This window comes from Rhincodon typus, chromosome 4 (genome assembly GCF_021869965.1).
Source record: "Rhincodon typus isolate 14 chromosome 4, sRhiTyp1.1, whole genome shotgun sequence".
NCBI lineage: Eukaryota > Metazoa > Chordata > Chondrichthyes > Orectolobiformes > Rhincodontidae > Rhincodon > Rhincodon typus.
In genome coordinates, this window is record NC_063335.1 from 18750623 (window position 1) to 18773321 (window position 22699).

Sequence of the window (22699 nt, forward strand, 5' to 3'; positions counted from 1 at the left end):
TTAGCAACCCAAGTTCACATGTTGTCCCAGGTCATGCTGCATGTGAGCACAATCTGTTTGAGGAGCTGAGGAGAGTCTTTCCGCTTATGTAACGAAACTGACAGGGTCTTGGTTTGAAGACTCGCCCAAAATACAATATCTGTTAAAGTGCAGTACTCTCTGAGTGCTGCACAAAATGATTGGCTTCCATTCAGTGCTCATTTCTCTGGGCTGTGACGAGAATCCGCAACTTCATCTTTGGAAGCAAGTGTGCCACTGGTATCTGTCAAGTTTATGTTGCATCCTGTCATGAGGTGATAATTATTTAGGGAATGCTTTGCCTCATTGAAATGTGGAAGGCACATTTCTGAAGGACTAATAATTTTAGATGCCTTTTGCTCCAAACAATTTGGCCATATCTCTGATTATCTTGGAGTCTGCATTAGTAGACCTCCATGCATATATCCAGGATGTGCCAAAAGGAGCCCGTTCCTGCTTTTCCAAGGCTTAATGCCACTGAGTACCATCTGTAAGCATCTGAATTCATGTTTCCTGGACGAGTGGGAGCACAGATGTCCTGGATGATCTGAAGGAGCTGACAAAGATGTGCAGAAGAAAGACTTGAATTTTAAAATAGTGGATAAGCTCATTTAAAAAGGAGGCATTGTTTATCTGGGAATCAGTTTTATCAGCAAGCATAAATGTGAATGGGATTTTGTGTGGGTTAGGACTCTGACAGCTAAGATTGTGACAAGTAACTCAGCACCTGACTTCCCAAATCCTGTCCACCATCTGCAAAGTATAGATTAGGAGTGTGATGGAATACTCCTCACTTGCCTGGATGAGTGCAGCTCCAACAACGCTCAAGAAGCTTGACACCATCCAGGACAAAGCAACCCGCTTGCTTGGCGCCACATCCACAAGCATCCACACTCTCCACCATCGACAATCAGTAGCAGCAGTGTGTACTATCTACAAGTTGCACTGCAGAAATTCACCAAACATCCTTAGACAGCACCTTCCAAACCCATGAACACTTCCATCCAGAAGGACAAGAGCAGCATATACATGAGAACACCACCACCACCTTCAAGTTCCCATCCAACGCACTCACCATCCTGGCTTGGAAATATACCACTGTTCTTTCAATGTCACTGAGTCAAAATGTTGGAATTCCGTCCCGAATGGCATTAATTGGTAAACCCAGTGAATGTGGACTGCAGTGGTTCAAGAAGGCAGCTTGCCACCACCTTCTCAAGGGCAGTTAAGGAAGGGCAATATATACTGGCCAGCCAGTGACCATCATAGCCCAGAAGTGAATAAATCTTAAAGAGTAACGTCTTAAATGGAGAATTTTAAATATTAATTTTTCTAAAGGCTGAGCATGATTTGAGTGGTAATAATAAATTAAATAACTTTGGAGAGTAAAGGGAGGTTGAGATGAGCCATAGTTTGCAATTCTGGAGGGGTTGAGTGTATGTTTTCACTTGACAGAGAACTATTAATGATGATAAATAAGATGGGACCCAGGAACGTTGGCAGTCTTAGAATCATAGACTCCCTACAGTGTGGAAGCAGGCCATTTGGCCCATCGAGTATATACTGACCGTCTGAACAGCAAACTGCATATAACACCACCCCCCACCCCCCGCCACCATAACCTGTCATTTCCGGGTCTAGGCCCGAAGCGTCAGCTTTCCTGCTCCTCTGATGCTGCTTGGCCTGCTGTGTTCATCCAGTTCTGCACCTTGTTATTTCCCATGACTAATCCACATAGGCTGCACATCCCTGGACACTATGGGCAATTTAGCATGGCCAGTGCACCGAGTCTCGGATGGAGATAAAGCCGAGGGAGCAGGAGGTGGATGAGCTAAAAGACGAGATGGGGAGATTTTGCGAGATAAATGAGAGATAGATGTGAGTTGAAGCCTGCTGTTTGGGCCGAATGCAGGCGATGTGATCCTGTTGCTCATTCAGCTGGAGTTCTGTGTTACCGCCATTGACCAATTTCACTACCATTTGTGACCAAATAAAATATCACTGTGTATTTTTTTTTTGAAAGAATATCATTACGTTTCAAACATTAGTGTAGCTCAATTTCTTTTTTGTTTCAGTTGCTTTCGAAAGACAGGTTCTCTTAATAACACCATGTAATCATTGTTTTATTTTAGCATAACATAAAAAGGATGATGATCGTTTGTCATTTCACATTATTGTGACCTAAAACTCACAACTGAAACCCTCTGTGCTGTTTTGCATTCCCAGATGATTTTACAGTTAATCATTCTCTCAGTTCCCATAGCAACCAGTAGTCATGTACCAAATAAAGTCTGGGTGAGCATTGCTACATTCATTGAAATTCAAGCACAGGAGGTAACGAGAATTGTTTCGTTATCTGTTGCGCTATCTGTGTTTGCCTCTTCAGTTTTCATGTAAATAAATATGATTTTCCTGTATGCACAGGGTACTGAAAATCAAAAACGCAGTGTTATTCCAGCGATTAGAAAATGTTCTGAACTTTCCATGCGTATTCACATTAGAGAAGAGCAGAAAAAAAACATTTGCCAATTCAAATGCAGTAATACAATACAGCATTTAGTCCATTCAATAAGTAGCCAGGTGGTGGACCATTCATGAATTTTTTTAAGGCAGAATACCCCTTTGTGTTTTTAGCCCATGCAAAATTGGAAAATCTCACAGATGGATTGCAATCTTTCAAAGTCCTCTTTTCAATATAGCAATACTAACTTAATTGAAAGGCAATTTCTGAGAAATTGTCCATTTGTTGTATTTTATATTTTTAGTGCACTTTACTTGAAGTAATCTCTGATTTGCAAGTAGCTATGATGGGTTCCCTTCAGTTTGAAAATATCCAACTCAATGGCCAATCGATACAGAGACAACCATGAAGAAAAATTGAATGTAAAGCATTTATATCTGTTCATGGCTCATAGTAGTGGAGATTAACCATAGATGTTTAGTTTTTCAGTTGAGAATTATTAGGTAACTGAATATGACCTTAAATGAATAGACTTTTTAAAAATGAAAATAAACATTTGACTTTTTTTAAGTCTTTGGAAATAAGTAAGTTGACAACGTAGAGTATAATGTGCAAAGAATTCAGGTGCTAGCAGTATTCGAATAGGATTATAGCACTGTAGTAATCTGAAGTTAAATGTTTTGGTATCCTTTTTATTATCAGGAGATCAAGTGTGCTCTAACCAAGGTTCTGCACAGGGTTGACCTAATTTCTCCATCGTGCAAGCTTTGTTGGTGGGACTTGTTGGTGCAGCCTTTTTCAAAACTTCTCACAGTAAAACTGCATTTACTCACTGAGCTGTGCTCCAAAATGGATCGTATTGCAAATGTTATTAATTTGATTTGATTTATTGTTGTCACATATACCGAGATACATTGAAAAGTGTTTTATATGCCCTACAGGCAAATCGTACCGTAATCCATTGTAGCTACATGCACATCAGCGATTACGTCAATTAAAGTGCATCAGAGTGTAGAATACGGTGTTACAGCCGCAGAGAAGGTGCAGAGAGAGAGAGAGAGATCAGAATGAACATTTGAGACATCTGTTCAGAAGTCTGATTACAGTGGGGAGGAATCTGTTCGTATGTGTATTCAAAGTTTTATATCATCTGCGCGATGGAAGAGAGTATAACCGGGGTGGGAGAGGTCTTTGATTATGTTGGTTGCCTTCCTGAGGTAGCGGGAAGTATAGACAGCATCAGTGGATGGAAGGCTGGTTTGCGCAAGGTAAACTGAGGAGGTGGAAGTGCCCTTACAGGATGGTTACGTTGTCAAAGCTCACGAGCTTTTTTCTTGTTTGACTGTCTCAGGTCTCAACTTTCCTCTCTGAATTTGAAGTCAGAAAAGCTGCATTGTGACTGCTGTAAGGCCCCAATCTCTAAAGCATTCTAAAGTACATTTCCTGGAGGGCCAAAGAGGGAATCACTCCTGTGCTTTGATTTGTTTCAGAAGCTTTGCTCCTCCTAAGCCAGGAATTGTGAGTGCCATGTGTCTCCTGACTGTGTGTCACTGAACCCCATGTTGAAAATGTTTTGTCCACCCATAGTGCATTTTACAGTAAAAAGTGCCCCAAGCTTTTAATTTTTTTGCACCAGCTGTTATCTGGTTTACAAAACGGTGTGTACCCAATCACTGATAAATCACATGCCTGATGCTCATAATAGGTGTAATCAGCAGGACACAGAATGGTGGTGGACCATCAAACAACTCACTGGAGGAGGAGGCTTCATGAATATCTCCATCCTCAATGATGGAAGAACCCAACACATCAGTGTAAAAAATAAGGCTGAAGCTTTCACAGCAATCTTTAGCCGGAAGTGCCGAGTGGATGATCCATCTCGGCCTCCTCCAGTGGTTCCCAGCATTACAGATACCAGTCTTCAGCCAATTCAGTTCACTCCATGTGATTCCAAGAAATGGTTGAAGGCACTGGATACTGCAAAGACTATGGCCCTTCTCAAACTTTGTAGCAATAGTGCTGAAGACATGCTGTAGAACTTGCCGCACCCCGAGCAAAACTGATAGCTGCTACGTCTCTGGCATCTACCAACAATGTGGATAATTGCCTAGCTATGTCCATTACATAAAAAGCAGGTCAAATCCAATCCAACCATTTGCCACCCCATCAGTCTACCCTCAATCATCAGGAAAGTGATGGAAGGTGTCATCAACAGTGCTATCAAGCAGCACCTGCTCAGTGATGTCTGGTTTGGGTTCCACCAGGGCCACTCAACTCCTGACCTCATTCCTGTCTTGGTTCAAACATGGACAAAAGAGCTGACTTCAAGAGGTGAGGTGAGAGTGACAGCCCTTGACATCAAGGCTACATTCAACCAAGTATCATATCAAGGAGCCCAAGTAAAACTGGAATCAATGGCTATTGTGGAGTGGCGGGTGGGATGTTGTTGCAAGCATTCTGCTGGTTGGAGTCATACCTGACACACGGGAAGATGGTTGTGGTTGTTGAAGGTCAGTCATCTCGTCTCCAGGACATCTCTGCAGGAGTTCCTCAGGGAATCCTCAGGCTCAACCATCTTTAGCTGCTGCTTCATCAACCACCTTCCCTCCATCATAAGGTCAGAAGGGGGGATGTTTGCTGATGATTGCACCATGTTCAGCATCATCTGTATCCTCAGACACTGAAGCAATCCATGTTCAAATGCAACAAGATGTGGACAATACCCAGGCTTGGGCTGACAAGTGGCAATTAACATTGACACCACACAATTGCTAGGCAATAACCATTTTTAATAAGTGACAATCTAACCACTGCCCTTTGACATTCAGTGGTGTTATCATCACTGAATCCACCACTGTCAACATCCTGGGGGTTACCATTGACCAGAAACAACTGGACTTGCTGCATAAACGCAATAGATATAACAGCAGGTCAGAGGCAAGTAAGTCATCTCCTGACTCCCTAAAGCCTGTCCACCATTTACACGGCACAAGTCAGGAGTGTGATGGAATACTCCCCACCTGCCTGCAATGTGTGGAAATCTAACTACACTCAAGAAGCTTGACACCATCCAGGGCAAAGCAGCTGCTGAATTGGCACCACATCCACAAACATTCGGTCACTCCATCACTGACAATCAGTAACAACAGTGTATATTATCTGCAAGATGCACTGCAGAAATTCACCAAAGAATCTTGGACAGCACCTTCCAAACCCATGACCACTACCATCTAGAAGGATAGGGCAGTGGATACATGGAAATGCCACCAGCTGAACGTTGGTTTCCACGGCACCCATCATCCTGACTTGGAAATATATCATCAATCCTTCATTGTTGCTGTGTCAAAATCCTGGAATTCCCTCCTTAATAACATTGTGGGTCAATCTGCAGCCCATGGACTGCAACTGTTCAAGAAGGCAGCTCACCACCACCTTCTGAAGGGCAACTAGGGACAGGCAATGGCCCAGCCAGCAACACCCATGTCCCCGGGTGAATAAACAAAAAGGTCTGACTTTGAACTGTCAAAGTTTCTAGCATATATGAAAGATATTTGGCTCTCAGAAGAATTTTTTAAAAACTTTTGCCCAAAAGGTTCTGAAATCAGTGGACCAACCAGCTTGCATGACTGAAGCTTCCACTGAGAGGCCCAAACTATTTCAGGTCTCGCTAAAGACAATGTTGTTGTCACTGGTGCTATTATTTCTGTCTCGGTGTCAGATCAGTTATTTGCCTGTTTGAGTTTCCTAGCCCTAAATCAAAGCAAGTTGTTTTCCAGAAACATACTGATCCAGAATGTGCTAATGTTTGTTCCCATTTTTCCTACAGAGTTCATTTAATCCCAGACTGCTTTGGGTTTATTTCAGTTGCTAAATGTGTATTACCTTGTTTTTCTTGAATATTTCTCTGCACTGTCTATCTCTCTGTGTTTCAGTCACAGTTTGATGTCTTGTAATGTGCACCCAGAATTGTAGCATTTCTTTTTTTTAGCATAATTCAGTCTAGATGGAGTTTATATTTTTTCAGTCCCTATAACATTTTTATGTCCAAGCACAGTGACAAAATCATTGTTAGTCAATGTCACTCCCTCTGCTTTTTCGCTAAGACTTCTTCTGAAAGTGTTAAGACTAGGAATACAAAACTCCTTGAACCCTATCTTCAGTAGTTATGTGTCACATCACTCAATAGATGTTAATGCTTTTAACTCAGCTATTTTGTTATGATCAACATGTACATTCAATCGTGACTCCAGTATCTGTTCAAAAATGGGAATACTTGGTCTTGACTTCAAAACATTGACCCCATGAGAAGTGACTCATTTTCTTTTAACCAGTATCACTGGCAAAATCCCCATTTGCCTTTACGAAGGTCTCGGGCTGAGGGAACAAAATGTAACATCTCCAAGTTTGCAAATGATACCTAGTTGGGTGGGAGGGTGAACTGTGACGGGGATGCAGAGATCGTTCAGCATGATCTGGACAGGTTGGGTGAGTGGGCAAATCAATGGCAGATGCAGTATAATTTGCATAAATGTGAGGTTATTCACTTCAGAAGCAAAAACAAAAAGGCAGATTACTACCTGAATGGCTGTAAATTGGGAGAGGGGAGTGTGCAGCAGGACCTGAGAGTCCTTGTGTACCAATCGCTGAAGGTAAGCATGCAGGTGCAGCAGGCGGTAAAGAAGGCAAATAGTATGTTGGCCTTCATTGTGAGAGGTTTTGAGTACAGGAGCAGTGATGCGTTGTTGCAGTTGTACTTGTCCTTGATGAGACCACACCTGGAAAATGGTGTGCAATTTTGGTCTCCTTTTCTGAGGAAGGATACTTTTGCTCTCAAGGGAGTACAGTGAAGATTTACCAGGCTGATTCCAGGGATGGGCATCTGACGTATGAGGAGAGATTGACTAGTTTGGGATTGTTTTCGCTAGAGTTTGGACTAATGAGAGGAGAATCTCAGAGACTTAGGAAATTCTAACAGGACAGGACAGGGTAGATGCAGGGAGGATGTTCCCGATGGTGGGTGTGTCCAGAACGAGGGGTCACAGTCTGAGGGTTCGGGACAGACCATTTAAGACAGAGATGAGGAGACATTTCTTCATCCAGAGAGTGGTGAGCCTGTGGAATTCATTACCACAGGAAGTAGTTGATGCCAAAACATTGAATGTGTTCAAGAGGCAGCTAGATCTAGCACTTAGCTCGAATGGATCAAAGGTTACAGGGAGAAAGGAGGATTAGGCTATTGAGTTGGACAATCAGCCATGATAGTGATGAATGGTGGAACAGGCTCGAAGGGCTGAATGGCCTCCTCCTGCCCCTATCTTCTATGTTTCCATGCTTCCTTGACTATAACTGAGTGGCTTCCTTTGACGTTTCAGTGGGCAGTTAAGAGTCAACCATGTTGCTGTGGATCTGGAGTCACAAATTAGCCACAGTCAGTAAAGGATTGTAGATTTACTTCCCTAAAGAAAATCAGTGAATCAAATGCCTTTTTAAAAATTCAGTCATGGGATGTGGGCATCGCTGACTGGGCCAGCATTTACTGCCTTTCCCTGATTGCCTCTTGATGGGTTGGCTTGCTTGGGCCGTTTCAGAGGCATCTTAGGAGTACACCATATTGTTGTGGGTCTGGAGTCACACGTGGGTCAGACCAGGTATGCCACATTTTGTTGCTGAAATTTCATTAGTGATCTAAGTAGGTTCTTGCAACAATCACTAGCGGCTATAAGGTCACCATTGGGCAGCTTTTAATTCCAAATTTTCATTGATTCATATTTCACCATCTGCCAGGATGGGATTTGTACCCATGTCCACAGAATAGAGCATTACCTGGATCTCTGGGTCACTAATCCAGTGACCACACTGTTACAGCATTGTCTCACTAGTCTGGAATCTTATGGTTTAATTACTAATGTTAGTTTTTTTTGGAAAATTCCAGATTTATTTCAGTAATTGAATTTAAATTCAATTGCTATGTTGGGATTTAAATTGGTATCTTTTGGGTCGTTAGTCCGGCTATTAGGATGGCTAATTCAGTAAAATAATCACTATTTCCCCTTATCCTCAAAAATATTGCATTGACAAATTGCTTGTGGTTGATGATTTTGTTAGAATTTTCAAAGTGCAAACAGTATAAAGCCTTCCAGGAAGTCACTCCACAGTGCCACCTACTTAGCAGTGTCTGAAATCACACCATACTAGCCAGTTGTTGCCTCAGGATGTGAAATTTTAATTTACTTCAGCAGTTTCAGTATTAAGTGTTGGCATAGAAACATTGCGCAGAAAGTCCTGATAACAGGGAGTTGGACAGGACAAATGCATATACATTATATTTTCTAATGAACACATAAATCAAAGGGTTTTTTGGCATAGTCATGTTCTTGAGATAGTAACTAGATTCTATGCGGCATAATACAAGAGGGAGAATTAAATCTGGTGAATGTTTTAATTGACTTGAACATGAATGTCACACTTTGCATTTTTAAATTGATGTATTATGTTCCATTTTTCTATTAGTTTGACAAGTACAATGGAGAATATGCAATTTTATCCACATTTCAGCTTATGAAATTATCATGAAAGCCCACAGAATAAAATTCAATATGTATCAAATGTGACCACGAAAACTTTGAAATACCCTTCTGCTCCCTCTTTCATATGTGGATATATTTTCTGTTCTGCAACTACCCTCAAATGCTACAAATGCAGAATGGAGAATGTTGCTTCCTGAACAATCTGTCACTATGCATTCCTTATTCCCATTTCACATATTTGAGATAATACAATGTGACTTAAGTTACTTATTGGTTATCTCCACATGGAAGAAGCCTTTTAAGTCTGCATGACTGTTAATGTGATGTTGTGAAGTGTAATAGCCTGTATTATTATAATATTTGAAAAGCTGATATGAGAACCTAACCACTGCAAATTGTTAAAAAAGATGGAAAACGATTTGAAGTTTGCTCGCAATAATGGAATAATTTGGCAATCATGACTAGTTTGGACTGGGCAGACAGTGGAATGTGCAGCCAGATGGGGAGGTAATAATAAGGTTCAGGATGTCTGCATCTGCAACCAAAGCCATGTTGTCAAAGCAGCAATTCACAAACAGGATGTGAATTTCAAATGCCGTATCCAATTGCATAGGAACGTAGCATCAGGAGAGGCTATTCAGTCCATTGAGCCTACTCCAACATTCAATGCCATCATGGCTGATCAATACTCCAAAACCTTTTACTCACCTTATCCTCATAACCCTGTATGCCGCAGTTAATCAGAAATCCATCACTCTCCCGCTTAAACATACCCAAAGACTGAGCCTCCACAGCCCTCTGTGGTAGAGAATTCCAAAGGTTCAGAATCATCTGAGTAAATACATTTCTCCTCATCTCAGATCCAAGTGGAAGCTGCACCCCACCTCCTTAATTTTTCAATTGTGCGCCTTAGCCTTAGACTCCCCAAAGAGAGTGACTATCTTACCTGCAAAATGTCATGGCTATCCCTTTAAACCTATTGTAACTTCCAATGTGATCAATGAGATTCTTCAAAACTCAGGAGAATGTAAGCCCAATTTTCCTAATCTCCCTTTGTAGAACAATCCTGTCAAATCTTCATTCGACTCCCCCAATGACAATAACATTTTTGCTGAGACCAAGAACTCCACATAGTACTCCAGGTGCAGCCTAACCAATTCTCCATTAAATTGAAGCAAGACTTTACTATTCCTGTATTCAAATCCTGTTGCAATAAAGGTTGATGTTCCATGAGCTTTCCTCATTGCTTGCTGCACCTACTTTCAGTGATTAATTGACAAGGGCACCCACATTCCTTTGCACATTTGGACTCTCCAACCTCTCACCATTTCAGGAAGGTTGTGAGCGGCACGGTGGCTCAGTGGTTAGCACTGTTGCCTAACAGTGCTAGGGTCCCAGGTTTGATTCCACCCTCGGGTAACTGTCTGCGTAGAGTATGCACGTTCTCCCTGTGTCTGCGTGGATTTCTGTTGGGTGCTCTAGTTTCCTCCCACAGTCCAAAAGATGTGCATTTTCTGAAGAAGGGCCTAGGCCCGAAACGTCAGCCTTCTTGCTCCGCTGATGCTGCTTGGCCTGCTGTGTTCATCCAGCTCTACACCTTGTTATCTCAGATGTGCAGGTTAGTTTGATTGGCCATGCTTAAATTGCCCATAGTGTTCAAGGTTGTGTAGTTTAGGTGCATTAGCCATGGGAATTACAGGGATAAGGTGGTGTGATGAGTCTGGGTGGGATGCCTATCAGAGAGTCGGTGTGGATGTGTTGGGCTAAATGGCCTGTTTCCACATGGTGGAGACTCTAGGACTTTATGAACTCTGCACATCTGTTTCTTCCCAAAGTGGATAGCCTCAATTTCAGTTGATGTGTAGGGGAGGCAGAAGAATTGTGATGGCTTTGATGTTATTGGTGCAAAATATCTGACATTGAACAGTTAGTGCCAGAGGTTCAAGACTGGGATAAAATTGTTTTATTGGCAGCAGAGAGTCAGCTTGGAGCATTGTTGAACCTTTGTTCTGGTTTGGAGACAGTTATGGAGAGGAAGCATTTATGTTCCATTTTTTTTCTCTTCACAGTGTCAGTTAGTTCCTCAGATTAAAAATGGATTTAAAGTAGGCATGAGATTGGAAGGCATCGACCCACGGCACCCCTCCATGTTCTGTGTGTTGTCAGTGGCAGAGGTAAGATTTCATGAGCATGAGTAATTTGTGGTTAACTATAACAGCAGCTGTATTTGCATTGATTTTTAAATAGGGATCTCTGTAAGAAAAACAGAAAATGTTGGAAAAATTCAGGTTAGGCTGTATCTGTTGAGGGGGAAAAAGAGTTCAGTTTCAGGTCTGTGATGAAGGGCTAAGGACCTAAAATTTCCACTTATTTTTCTTTCTGGAATTTTCTGTTTTTACTTCAGATTTCCTGCATCCAGAGTTTGTATTGATTTTTTTCTTGTGTGCTTAGGCTTGCCGTTGACCTCTTCATATTCGATCTCCTTACTTGACTCAGGATATATTTGCATTAGAAGCAATCAGAGAAGCTAGACTGAACTGATTTCTACAGTGTAGAGGTTATCTTATGATGAAAAATTGGACAGACTGGGCCTGTACTTATTGGAGTTGACAAGAACAGGAGGTGATCTTATTGAAGCAGATAGGATGCTGTGACGAATTGACAGGGTCAAAACTGAAAGGATATATCCCTTTATCGGAGAGACTAGAACTAGGGGACACAGTTTAAAAATAGGGTGCTCCCATTTAAAACAGAGATGAGGGATTTTTTTATTTCAGAGCATCTTGGTTTGTGAAATTCTCTTCCACAGAGAGCTGTGGAGACAGGGTTATTGAATATTTTTAAGTCTAGATTAGGAAGATTCTTGATTGACCAGGGATTCAGAGTGTGTTGGAGGTAGACAGGAGAGTGTAGTTGAGGCTAAAATCAGATGAGTTTTTGTAATGAATGGTGATGCAGGCTCAAAGGGTCAAATGATCATCTACTCATAACTCATGTGTTTATATCTGTCTAGCATGACTCCCAGGGAGACCATGAGACGGCATGGTTTAGCAGGGTACAGAGGAGGTTCATGAGGTTGATTCCGGGATTGCGAGGGTTGGCTTATGAGTAGAAATTAGGTAGACTGGGACTATACTCATTGGACTTTAGAAAAATGATGGAGGACCTTACAGAAATGCATAAAAAATTATGAAGGGAATAGATAATATAAAAGCAGGAAGGTTATTTCCACTGGTGGGTGAAAGTATAACTAGGGGGCGTACCAGCAAAATAAGCAGATTTAGACTGAATTGAGGATGAACATTTTCACCCAAAGGGTTATGAATCTGTGGAATTCCCTGCCCAGTGAAGTAGTTGAGGCTTCCTTGTTGAATGTTTTTAAGGCAAAGGTAGATTTCTGAACAGTAAAAGAATTAAGGGTTACGGTGAGCTGTCGGATAAATGGATCCACGAAAAGATCAGCCATGATCTTTTTGAATGGCAGAGCAAGCATGATGGGCCAAATGGCCTACTCCAGCTCTTAAGCTTGTTATTTACGCATAAAAACAAAAGACAGTAAAAAGACCAACTGATGCCGAACACTGTAAACTCCAATCACTATCTGACATGAAATCTGTGCAACAATAGGCTTAATGGACAAATGGCAGCCTCCTTCCAAAAGAACCTGTGTGTTTCTAATATGCATTTTCATACAAGGATTTAGCTAATCATTTGGTAGAGTGTTTGAAGGAAAATCAGGTGGGGAAAAGCTCTGTATTGCACCCCTCCAGATTTTCTCTCATTCAAGCTCCATGCCATTTTCTCAGCTTATTATTCAACTCCCAGCCTAATAAGTGGAATATCTGCCTCAGTTATTAGCCAGTTTTATTTTAATGTTTACAATATTTAAAATATATTTATGGTAGATAATATTTTAAATATCACTGTAATAGCAAATAGCCACTGCAAGCTCCTGACTGAGCAGTTCACAGTCATAAACGACTATATGATTCCTTCTGCTAAAATAAATGCGTAACATAATATTTGCTAAAGTTAAAAGTCACATGACACCAGGTTATAGTCCAACAGGCTTATTTAAAATCAAAAGCTTCACCTGACAAAGGAACCACACTCTGCAAGCTTGTGATATTAAATAAACCTGTTGGACTATAACCTGGTGTTGTGTGATTTCTGACCTTGTCCACCCCAGTCCAACATGGGCATCTCCACATCATGGGTGATATGTATTAAACATTGGTGCCTCCTAACACAATGTTGCTGCAATGCTGTATAGTTGAAAATAACTTGAGTTTGGTGATTTCCTCCTGTCAGGTGTGTGGCATTAGGCTGAGGCTCCATTTCGACGGATATTCGGAGTGTTTTGATTTCTGGACGAACATTGATTCACCTGATATCCATCCTGTGGGGTGGTGTGAAAAGACCAGTCGCAAATTGCATCTTCCTAAAGGTCTGAAACCTTAACTAGAGACAAATATAAATATTTATCGGAAAATCCCATAAGAGTGTGCAATGTAGAATGTGCGTCTATCACATTTGAAAACCGTACTAGCTTCGTCTTCATGACATCTGCCTTACGGCAATTGCTTGCGTGTGGGAAATTGTCTTGCTTTTTGAAGTTAAGTTAGAAAGCCAAATTCAACTTAGTGTGTTATGCTGTTCTATGCAAGAATAAAAATTAGTTTGGTCAGATCCTAAACTGGCTGAGTCGTACTCTATTTAAATTTGGAACTTTTATGGAGGAAATTTGCACTATTTTGGTTTGTGATGATTTGAAATAAACTCTTGTGATGGAATCAAGTTGCCCAGTTTTAACTTTGCCATTGTTGACAGTTTTCTGACTTCCTTTTCAGGCTATAAGGATGAGGAGTTTAACTGGGCAAGCTATCTGAAGACTTGTAAGGCCCAACCAGCCCCAAAGAATCTGTTTAAAGTTCAGAATACAGTAGGTATCTTTTATGTGAAAGTGTAACTGTTTGAATTTATTCTTCATTTACTTTTCATTTCATAACATTGATTTTTAAATGTTTACATTAAAACAAATTGAGATTTTAGTTATAGAATGTAGAACTTTACACACAACATTAGAATGTAAGATTTCGAAGCAGAGAGTTCACAGGACTCAGATTTCGATTTGTCAGTTGATCCCCAAGTGATACGGCACTGATCCTGACAAAGTCGCTGGACTAATCTTATTTTAAATTCTTTTGGTGAAAATTCGGTGCCTCTTCTGACTTTGCTGGGGAACCTGTGACTGCAGTTGGATGTCTGTGGCAGTTAGAAAAAGGACTTGTTGAAAGAAAGCTTTTCTGTCCATTTGCCGGAATAAATCTGCAACAGTGGGTGAATATGACATTGGCCCCATTGCACTAAGTGCTGTGAGATCAAATGTTTGAAAACCGTGTTCCTCTCCCAACAAAAGTCAATGCTCATTCTTTTCCAGTTTTCTCAGCCAGAATCCAGAATAATACATTGTATAATTTTATACAGAAGTGATTAGGAGAAAATCCTGTATCTATTGTGTTATGTCTTTTTATACAGTTAAGAGACACTGTGTCAGTAGGAAAGTTGACATTTCGGGGCACGACCCGAAGTGTCAACTTTCCTAGTTCACTGATGCTGCCTGGTCTGCTGTGTTCCTCCTGCTCTACACTGTGTTGTCTCTGACTCTAGCATCTGCAGTTCTTGTTATCTCACAGTGTGTCAGTATACCTTTAAGAGATGTGCTCATGATGTCATCACTTTAGCAAGTGACCTGAGGGTCTAAAGATTCCATACTCTATCTTCAGAAGTCACACAACACCAGGATACAGTCCAACAGGTTTATTTGAAATCACAAGCTTTAGGAGCACTTCACCTGATGAAGGAGCAGTGCATTCAAAAGCTTGTGATTTCAAATAAACCTGTTGGACTATAACTTGTTGTTGTGTGACTAATGACTTTGTCCACTTCACTTCAACACCAGCACCTCCACATCATACTCTGTCTTAACTCAGATCACTTAAAGTGTGGCACACTATTGAAAGAATGTTGCTCTGTTTTTACTGAAAAGTTTAATGTTTGCCCGGATATTTTGGTGTCTGAGGAATGTAATAATTGCATATGGTAGGCAGCTGTAATAAACATATGTCAGATCTTTCAACACCATGTTATCCATGCTTGGTTTCACATGTTATTAACTATAGCATAAGCATTGCTACACCTTGTAAAGATATGCTGCAGGAGGCGATGTCTACACCATGGTTAGTATTGGTGGCTGTCTATCACGACAAAAATTCAAAATATTCGTTGTAGATATTTGGAAAATGAGTTGAAGAATAACTGGATAACAGCATTGGACTTCAAAGAATTTGAAAATTAGCAGTATCAGTTTACATACAGCTGTACAGATCTGTAGATAGGGCATTAAACAGCCAGAAGACAGAGTTAATTACATTTTCATTAACCTCTAACTTCCTTCAACCTAAATGGAATTTCTAAGATTGCCTGAATTGAAAGATGAAATGAACAGTTCAGTTCACTTTTGAGCTGAGACGCAGTACATTGCAGAGAGGTGAAAACCAAGAACAAGTCCTTCTGGAAATGAAGCAAAGTAACAATCTCAGAAAAATACCAACTACACAGTTTGTTCTTGAAGAACTGCTTTTAATTCATGCCTAAAAAAAGTCGGGCTCACAAAGTTTAAAAGTGCCATCCAGCACCTTTAGTACTGAACCATGGATAGCAGAAAGCTCATTGTAGATTGGGCATGCAATGTGATCTTTACTCAATTACAACTATTCAAGCATCATTTGCAGTTCTATTTTACAGATGAAGCAATAGATGATCCTGAGAAAAGAACTCAAAAATCTTACTTGCCATTAGCAAAGAGGGGCTTCGCAGAATTAACACATTCGGTCTTTCCACAGGCGATCAGAAAGTTCCAAAAAAATTTGGAAATTTTTCAAAGATCAGCTCAAAGTAAGGCTTGCCATCAGGATTGGAACACTCCAGCTCATGTCATATGGACAGCAACTCAAAGGGCCTATTGACTGCTTTGTCAGACGATGCCACAGCAAAGGGCATGAGGGTAACTTTTCCAAAGAGAAATCTTAAGAGACTCTGATTTTGCTAGTCATTATCTCGACACAAATTAAAAGTTTTAGAAAGCATCATGTGGGCGAGAATGGCAGACCATGCTATTGATGTATTGTTTGAAGATGGGCACAGGCCATTGAGGCAGGTCAACACAACCACATACTTTAGGTACAGCCAATATTATTGCTGTAGTCAACAAAGTGCCTCAAATCAACAAAATCTCCAAAAGGTATGGTTTGTTGCACCCACCCAAAAGTTGTCCAACTTTTCTCCAAATCTGTAAAGTACAGTATGATGTCCGCCTGTGCACGAAATCTGGCTCCAGACTCCAAGCCAGACTCCAGATGAGAAAACAGGTGTCAGTCAAGACAGGTCGAAACCACAACACGAGCAGCAAAGCAAGTATTCAGGAAGTACGCAAACACACACCGATGAAATTCGAACCAACTGAGCTAGACACGAATTTCAAAGGATGACCAAACTTGCCATATTATTAACCTCATACAGCATGTCAAAAGCAATCAGAAGCTTTCACAACCATTGGTATCAAATGTCCTGAAAAGCTGGGTCAACGCATATTAAAAGCAATGGAAGGCCAACCAGTTTTCATAGATCTCTGTTTCGCCACAATTCATGGAATTCAAACCACCCCCCACTGCGGAGAACACAATTGAATCAACCAACAGTCTTTGATGTGAGATTTAAGCCAAGTACCTGGATGATTAAATCTGACACACTGAGCAGATCACACAAGCCACGAAAAGACCAAGGTACTCTTTTTGATTTGCATGGGGATGCCCTAGGCAATGAATTTGAAGATGTTCCTGTGCTTGATCTGCTACACTTTGGCCAGAGCTAGTGTGAACAGTTGTAATCAGCAAGAGGTGTCACAGAAAATTCATTCATGTTGGCTATCCAGAAGTGCAAATGACATATCACAAGTGATATTTGAGGGCAAACAAGTCCAGATAACAGAAGTATAACGCTAACATGATATGTACCATGTTACACCAAGACCACATGGGTATCAAACCACAAGACGGCTTGGATATGAATTGGCTAGGAACAAATCAGGATATTCAATAACTTGCAAATGCATGTGAAGGATGCCCAACCAAACAACCCCAGCAATAGAGGTAGCTTCCACATCCACATGATATGCCATCCACTCGTTGGACAAAATTAACAACGAATCTCTTCACAGTGCCTGGGGGAGATTTCATTCTTGTAAGTGCAAACATCATTGATGTAATGAGCTCTGTTTTGAGATTATACAGTATACCGGAGCAATTAGTGTCTGACAATGAACTTTAATACATTGACAGACAGTTTCAAGATTTGTATTAAGCAGAGAGTAAACCACATCATACCATCACCCACAACTATCCATGTTCAAACTATCTCGCAAAACATATGAACCATATAATCAAACCTGTGATTATGAAGTGTCGAGCAACAAAGCAAGACTTCCACATTTCACTGCTTAATTTTTGTGCTACACCACCACAACAGATTATCAGCCTTGACACAAAAGCCTTGTAAGGCTGTTTGAGGCATAGGTCACTCTGCATCTTTCATTCCCCTCTGTTTTTGATGAAGAATGAACAAGCAAGTAAAGAATGACCAAAGCTGTGTACTGGGCAGGGAATGTTAGTCAGAAATCTAAATCCAAATGATTGGACACCAGAAAGACTTCCAGAATATGCAACCAGCCCAGATCATACAATGTAATTCTCGATCGTGGTGAAACATTGCAAATAAAAAGAAGTCTGCTCAGACCAATGTGCTGAATGCTCGCCATACACAAAGAGAGTGAGGAAGAACACTCTGGCAGTGATGGTTCTGCAGTGTGGTTGAATGACAACATGTAACAGCAAGACAACCGAACTATCAAGTAATGAATGAATGAATGATTTACTATCACATATATCATGTAGATGCAATGAAAAGTATTTTGTCGCCACAATCTTGCACCATTTTGAGTTACAATAAAGATAAAAAGAAATTACTTAAATAAGAGCTCATCTCCTGTTCAAATTGGGGTCTCAAGTACGGTTGCAGGGCTTCTGCAAGGCGGGTCTCAAGGTGACCCACTCCAGGAGCAGCAATGACAACGCTGATGCCCCAGGAGACCCCGGCTCAGCTGTTGCCGCCTCGCTGCCACCGCCAACAGTCCAGGCTCCAGGCCTACCACGGCCAGGAGTCCCCACTCCAGGCATTGCCACTGCCAAGAGTCCAGGCTTTGGGCCCACCATGGCCAGGAGTCCCCACTCCGGGCACTGCCACCACCAGGAGTCCAGGGTCCGGCATGTTGCCGCCACAATTCCCCGCTTCGGGCATCACCGCTGCCAGAAGTCCAGGCTCCGAACCTGGTCACCAGCACTTCCTCACCCAGTTCCACATTCCAAGATGCCAAGTGTTCAATTCCAAGTCAATGCAATAGAGAACAACATGTACGTCTCAGGACCCAGATCAGAATGAGTTGTCAAACCTCCAAAGCGTTATTAGAATTTGAATGATTAATCTTGTGAACTCATTTATCTGTTTGTATAATTGTCAAATTGACACCAGGTGCTTGTGTACATGCATGTATCTCTGTTTGGAATTTTTTTTATGGTAGGAAACAGGAATTCATGGTAGAGAGCATAGATGGTATTCAGAAGGATGCCTGAGAAATTTGACTCTCACAATGGACTGAGCCAAAGTCATACAGTCAAAGCAATTTTTTTTTGTATTTGATAATAAAACCCTGAGGAAAGCTCCCAGGCAAAATGAAGAGTCAACAGAGTTTATTTGTCACCTACTCCATGGATGAGTTTTCTCCGTACAACTCTAACTATGAAAATTTATTTACTGTGTGAGAATTTTCTACTTGGATTGCTTTGTATCTTGCCTTGTCTGCTTCAGATGATAAGAACTTTACAATTTCAAATGTGCACTTCCCTGCGAGAGGTTTTTCACACAGTGAATGATTTAAGGTCAAGGATGCTCTGTCTAAGACTTTGGCAGAGGCAGGTTCAATTAAAACATTCAGAAGGGAATTGGACCTGTCAGTCGAAAGGATGAATGTGCAGTGTTACAGGGAGAAGGTATGAGAACTCAGAGTCAGCACAGACATGATGTACTGAATAAACCTGCTTGTGTACCATGACAATTCCACAAGTGGTTGGTGATAAGTGGCTTAATGCAATAAGCTTGGATGTCTCGAACATCAATGTGATTTTCTTGTCACCATCTGTTCTGTGTCATTCCTTCTACTGCGCCGAAGGAAGAAGACTGAAAGTATTGCTAATTATTCAGAACTGAGAGATGATTGCAATTGGGGAATACAGCCATAAGATAGCTGCAAATGAGAAAGGATCTATCTCAACTCATCTGTCCAAACACAGTGTTTAATTTTCTCTTAATATGCCTCAATCAAACTGTTCTTAATCCATTCCATTTGTTGACTATGTGTGTGGAAAATTTTGTGATTTTTGAATCCATTAGTTTTTGAACTTAAACTTGAGCACGTTGCCCTATTGCAACAAAGGAACTGAAGCAGGGACCATTTAACCCTTTGACTCTCTTCTACCATTTAAGGATATCATAGCTGACCTGTGACCTAATTCCTTCTACCCCATATCCCTTAATACTATTGACTGACAAAAACCTGATTAAAATTAATGATTGATCTCATGTTAATTGCCATTAATAAAAGAGAGTCCCAGTTTTTCACTACCTTTGCATGTAGAACATTTCCTATTTACGTTCCTTAAGGAGCTGGCCCTTATTTTTAGGATATGTCCTAAGTTCTCCTTCTTTCGTCTAACCATTATCACTTTGCAGAAATCTGCAGAACCGAGAGATTCGGGGTCCTTGTCCATGAATCACAAAATACTCGTATCCAAGTTCAGTGGACAATTGGGAAGGCAAATGGAATATTGGCTTTTGTTACCAAGGGAATGGAATACAGTAGTAGAGAAATTTTGCTAAAGCTATACTAGGTACTAGTCAGGACACAGCTAGAATATTATGAACAGTTTTGGACCCCTTCAGCAAGATGTAATACTGGCATTGGAGGCAGTCCAGAGGACGTTCGTTAGGCTGATACCAGGTTTGGAGGGATTGTCTTATAAAGAGAGGTTTAGTAGATTGGGCCTATACTCATTGGAATTGCAAGGCAACCATTTTGAAACATACAAGATTGTCGAGGGACTTGATAGAATGGATGTTAAAGATTGTTTCGTGGGAGATTCCAGGACTCGGGGGCATAATCTTAGAATAAGAGGTGGGCCATTTAAGACACAGAAATTTCATCTCTAAGCTGCCTATCTGAGACTGCACATGGTCCATCTTGATTATTAACATCACTACGTGACATTTGGAGAGTATTTTGCTGCTCTATCCATCAATGTTTTGTGAAGCTGTGATGTTACACATGACCAGATTTCTGTTGGCACTTGACTCTGTTCAGGGTGGTTGGCCAAATCACATGGCCGCAGCTGATTGGCTGGCAACTCAATCAATGATAGGACAGGAAGAGAGAGCAATTTTTGGAAGTGAGAGACCATAAAACAATCGGAGCAGAAGTAGGCCATTGAGCCCTTTGAGTCTGCTCCACCATTCAATTGAGATCAGGGGGAATATGGTAATCCTCAACTCCATTTTCCTGCGTTTTCCCTGTAATCGGTGATTCCCTTACTAATTAATAATGTCTATCTTAACCATGAATTCACTTGATCCAGCCTTGACAGTACTCTGTAATAAAGAATTCTACAGACTCTCTACTCCTTGACTGAAGAAATTCCTCCTTAACTAAGTAGCTCCCCATACTGGCAAAAAAAAAACCCTTTTTTAAAAATCACTCTGTTCAGAGATTTGCAACCCACCTCTGGAGGAGATAGGGCTTGAACCCAGTTCTTTGTGTTCCTGCACCACAAAAGCCTATTAAACATTGTTAAATCAGCTGTGTTATGACTCAGGTCTGTGGCAGATGGGACCTGAACCCAGGTTTCCTGGCTCAAATGAAGGGACACTACCACTGCACCACATGAGACTTAAAGCATGGCTGTAGATATTTTCTGTTCACCCTGTTCAGAAATGTTATTACACACCTGTGAGGCAGGTAGAACTTGAACCCAGGTCTCCTGACTCAGAGGTAGAGACACTCCACAGCCATATGCAATCCCCCAGGGCCACTGCCCTGCTATATGTCCCGATAAGCATCAGCTGCTTTGTATTATCTCCGGAGCATATTCTGGTTCATTTTTGATGGGAATATTATTTAGAACATTGTCAGGCACAACTTGTCACATCCAGCCAATTAGAGTACATGCCCATTATCTGTACTTAATTGTAGGTAAGTTATTTCCTGATGACAGAAACTGGGCTAACTGTTCAAGTATTCCTGGTTTCTCCTGTCATCTTCGTGAAATAGCATGCGCTTTACAATTCGAAGCAGCAGTTCCTGAATGAAAGCTCTTGGGAAGATTATTGGAGAGGGAAACAGAGTTCACATTTTGCATGATAGGGGAAAGATTTAAAAGGGACCTACGGGGCAACTTTTTCACGAAGAGGGTGGTGAGTATATGGAATGAGCCGCCAGAAGAAGCGATGGAGCCTGGTACAATTACAATATTTAGAAGGTATCTGGATGGGTACATGAAAAAGAAGGGTTTGGAGGGATATGGGTCAAATGCTGGCAAATGGGGCCATATTAATTTAGGATATCTGGTTGGAATGAACGAGTTGGACCGAAGGGTCTCTTTCCGTACTGGACAGCTCTATGACTATGAATCTGGTAGGCGGTTCCGAAGAGAAGTCATACTAGACTCAAAATGTTTACTCTGTTTCTGTCCCGACAGATGTTGCTGGACCTGCTGAGTTTCTCCGGCATTCTCCGTGTTTGTTTCAGATTTCCAGCATCCACGATATTTTGCTTTCATTTGGAACATTATTGTTTGGTATCAACAATGTCCCCACCTATTTCTCTTGAATCTCTGCCATTATTTTCTTAATTAATCTTTAATATTTATTCTTGTCGCTGATTCATTATTATTTTCCTTGGGTCATCTGGAATGCTATGCTCTTCCTCTACTGTAAATAATGTAAGGTAAAGGCAGAATAGTCTTATTGGATCATAAGGCTGCTGTCTCATTGGAGATGACTGGTGGTTGTTTAACCTGAGGGTCACCACACTTTAGTTGAGGGAAGAGACTGAGAATGAAAATCCTTTGTGGTAACCTTGGCAGGGATTTGGTGTCACTCTGCATCGCAAACCAGCCATCCAGCTAACTGAGTGAAACCAACCCCTGTAAATTATGACTCTGTGCTTATTCGTTACATTTGCTACTTCATCATTTAATTTACAAAGCCACGAATACCTGTTTCCAAGCTGCCCAGATTGCTTCTGACAACTCTCTTAAAATCATTTTATGAAAAAAGTAAAGTTTGTGGTGCTTCACGTTTTACATTTGTTTGGTTTTCAGGTTATTGTTATTTTTTGACAAGCAGAGCTTTTGTCCCTCAAATTTATGCTGTATCATATTGAATTTTTTTGAACATCTTTCATGGTGTTTTTAAAAAGCTTTTTCCAGGCCTGTCTTTTTGATACTGTTTGACTTTTTCTCACCTTTAG

The 22699-nt window shown here is 41.1% G+C and overlaps 1 protein-coding gene across 1 annotated transcript in view; it reads left to right on the forward strand.

Moving 5' to 3' along the window:
* The window catches only part of LOC109916719 (lethal(3)malignant brain tumor-like protein 3), a 261219-nt gene that overhangs the window by 73887 nt on the left and 164633 nt on the right, over positions 1 to 22699 (forward strand). Inside the window, exons 9-11 of the mRNA XM_048595657.1 lie at positions 11076 to 11180; positions 13318 to 13453; positions 13857 to 13948. Coding sequence (XP_048451614.1) covers positions 11076 to 11180; positions 13318 to 13453; positions 13857 to 13948 — 333 coding nt within the window. The remainder of the gene's footprint in view (positions 1 to 11075; positions 11181 to 13317; positions 13454 to 13856; positions 13949 to 22699) is intronic.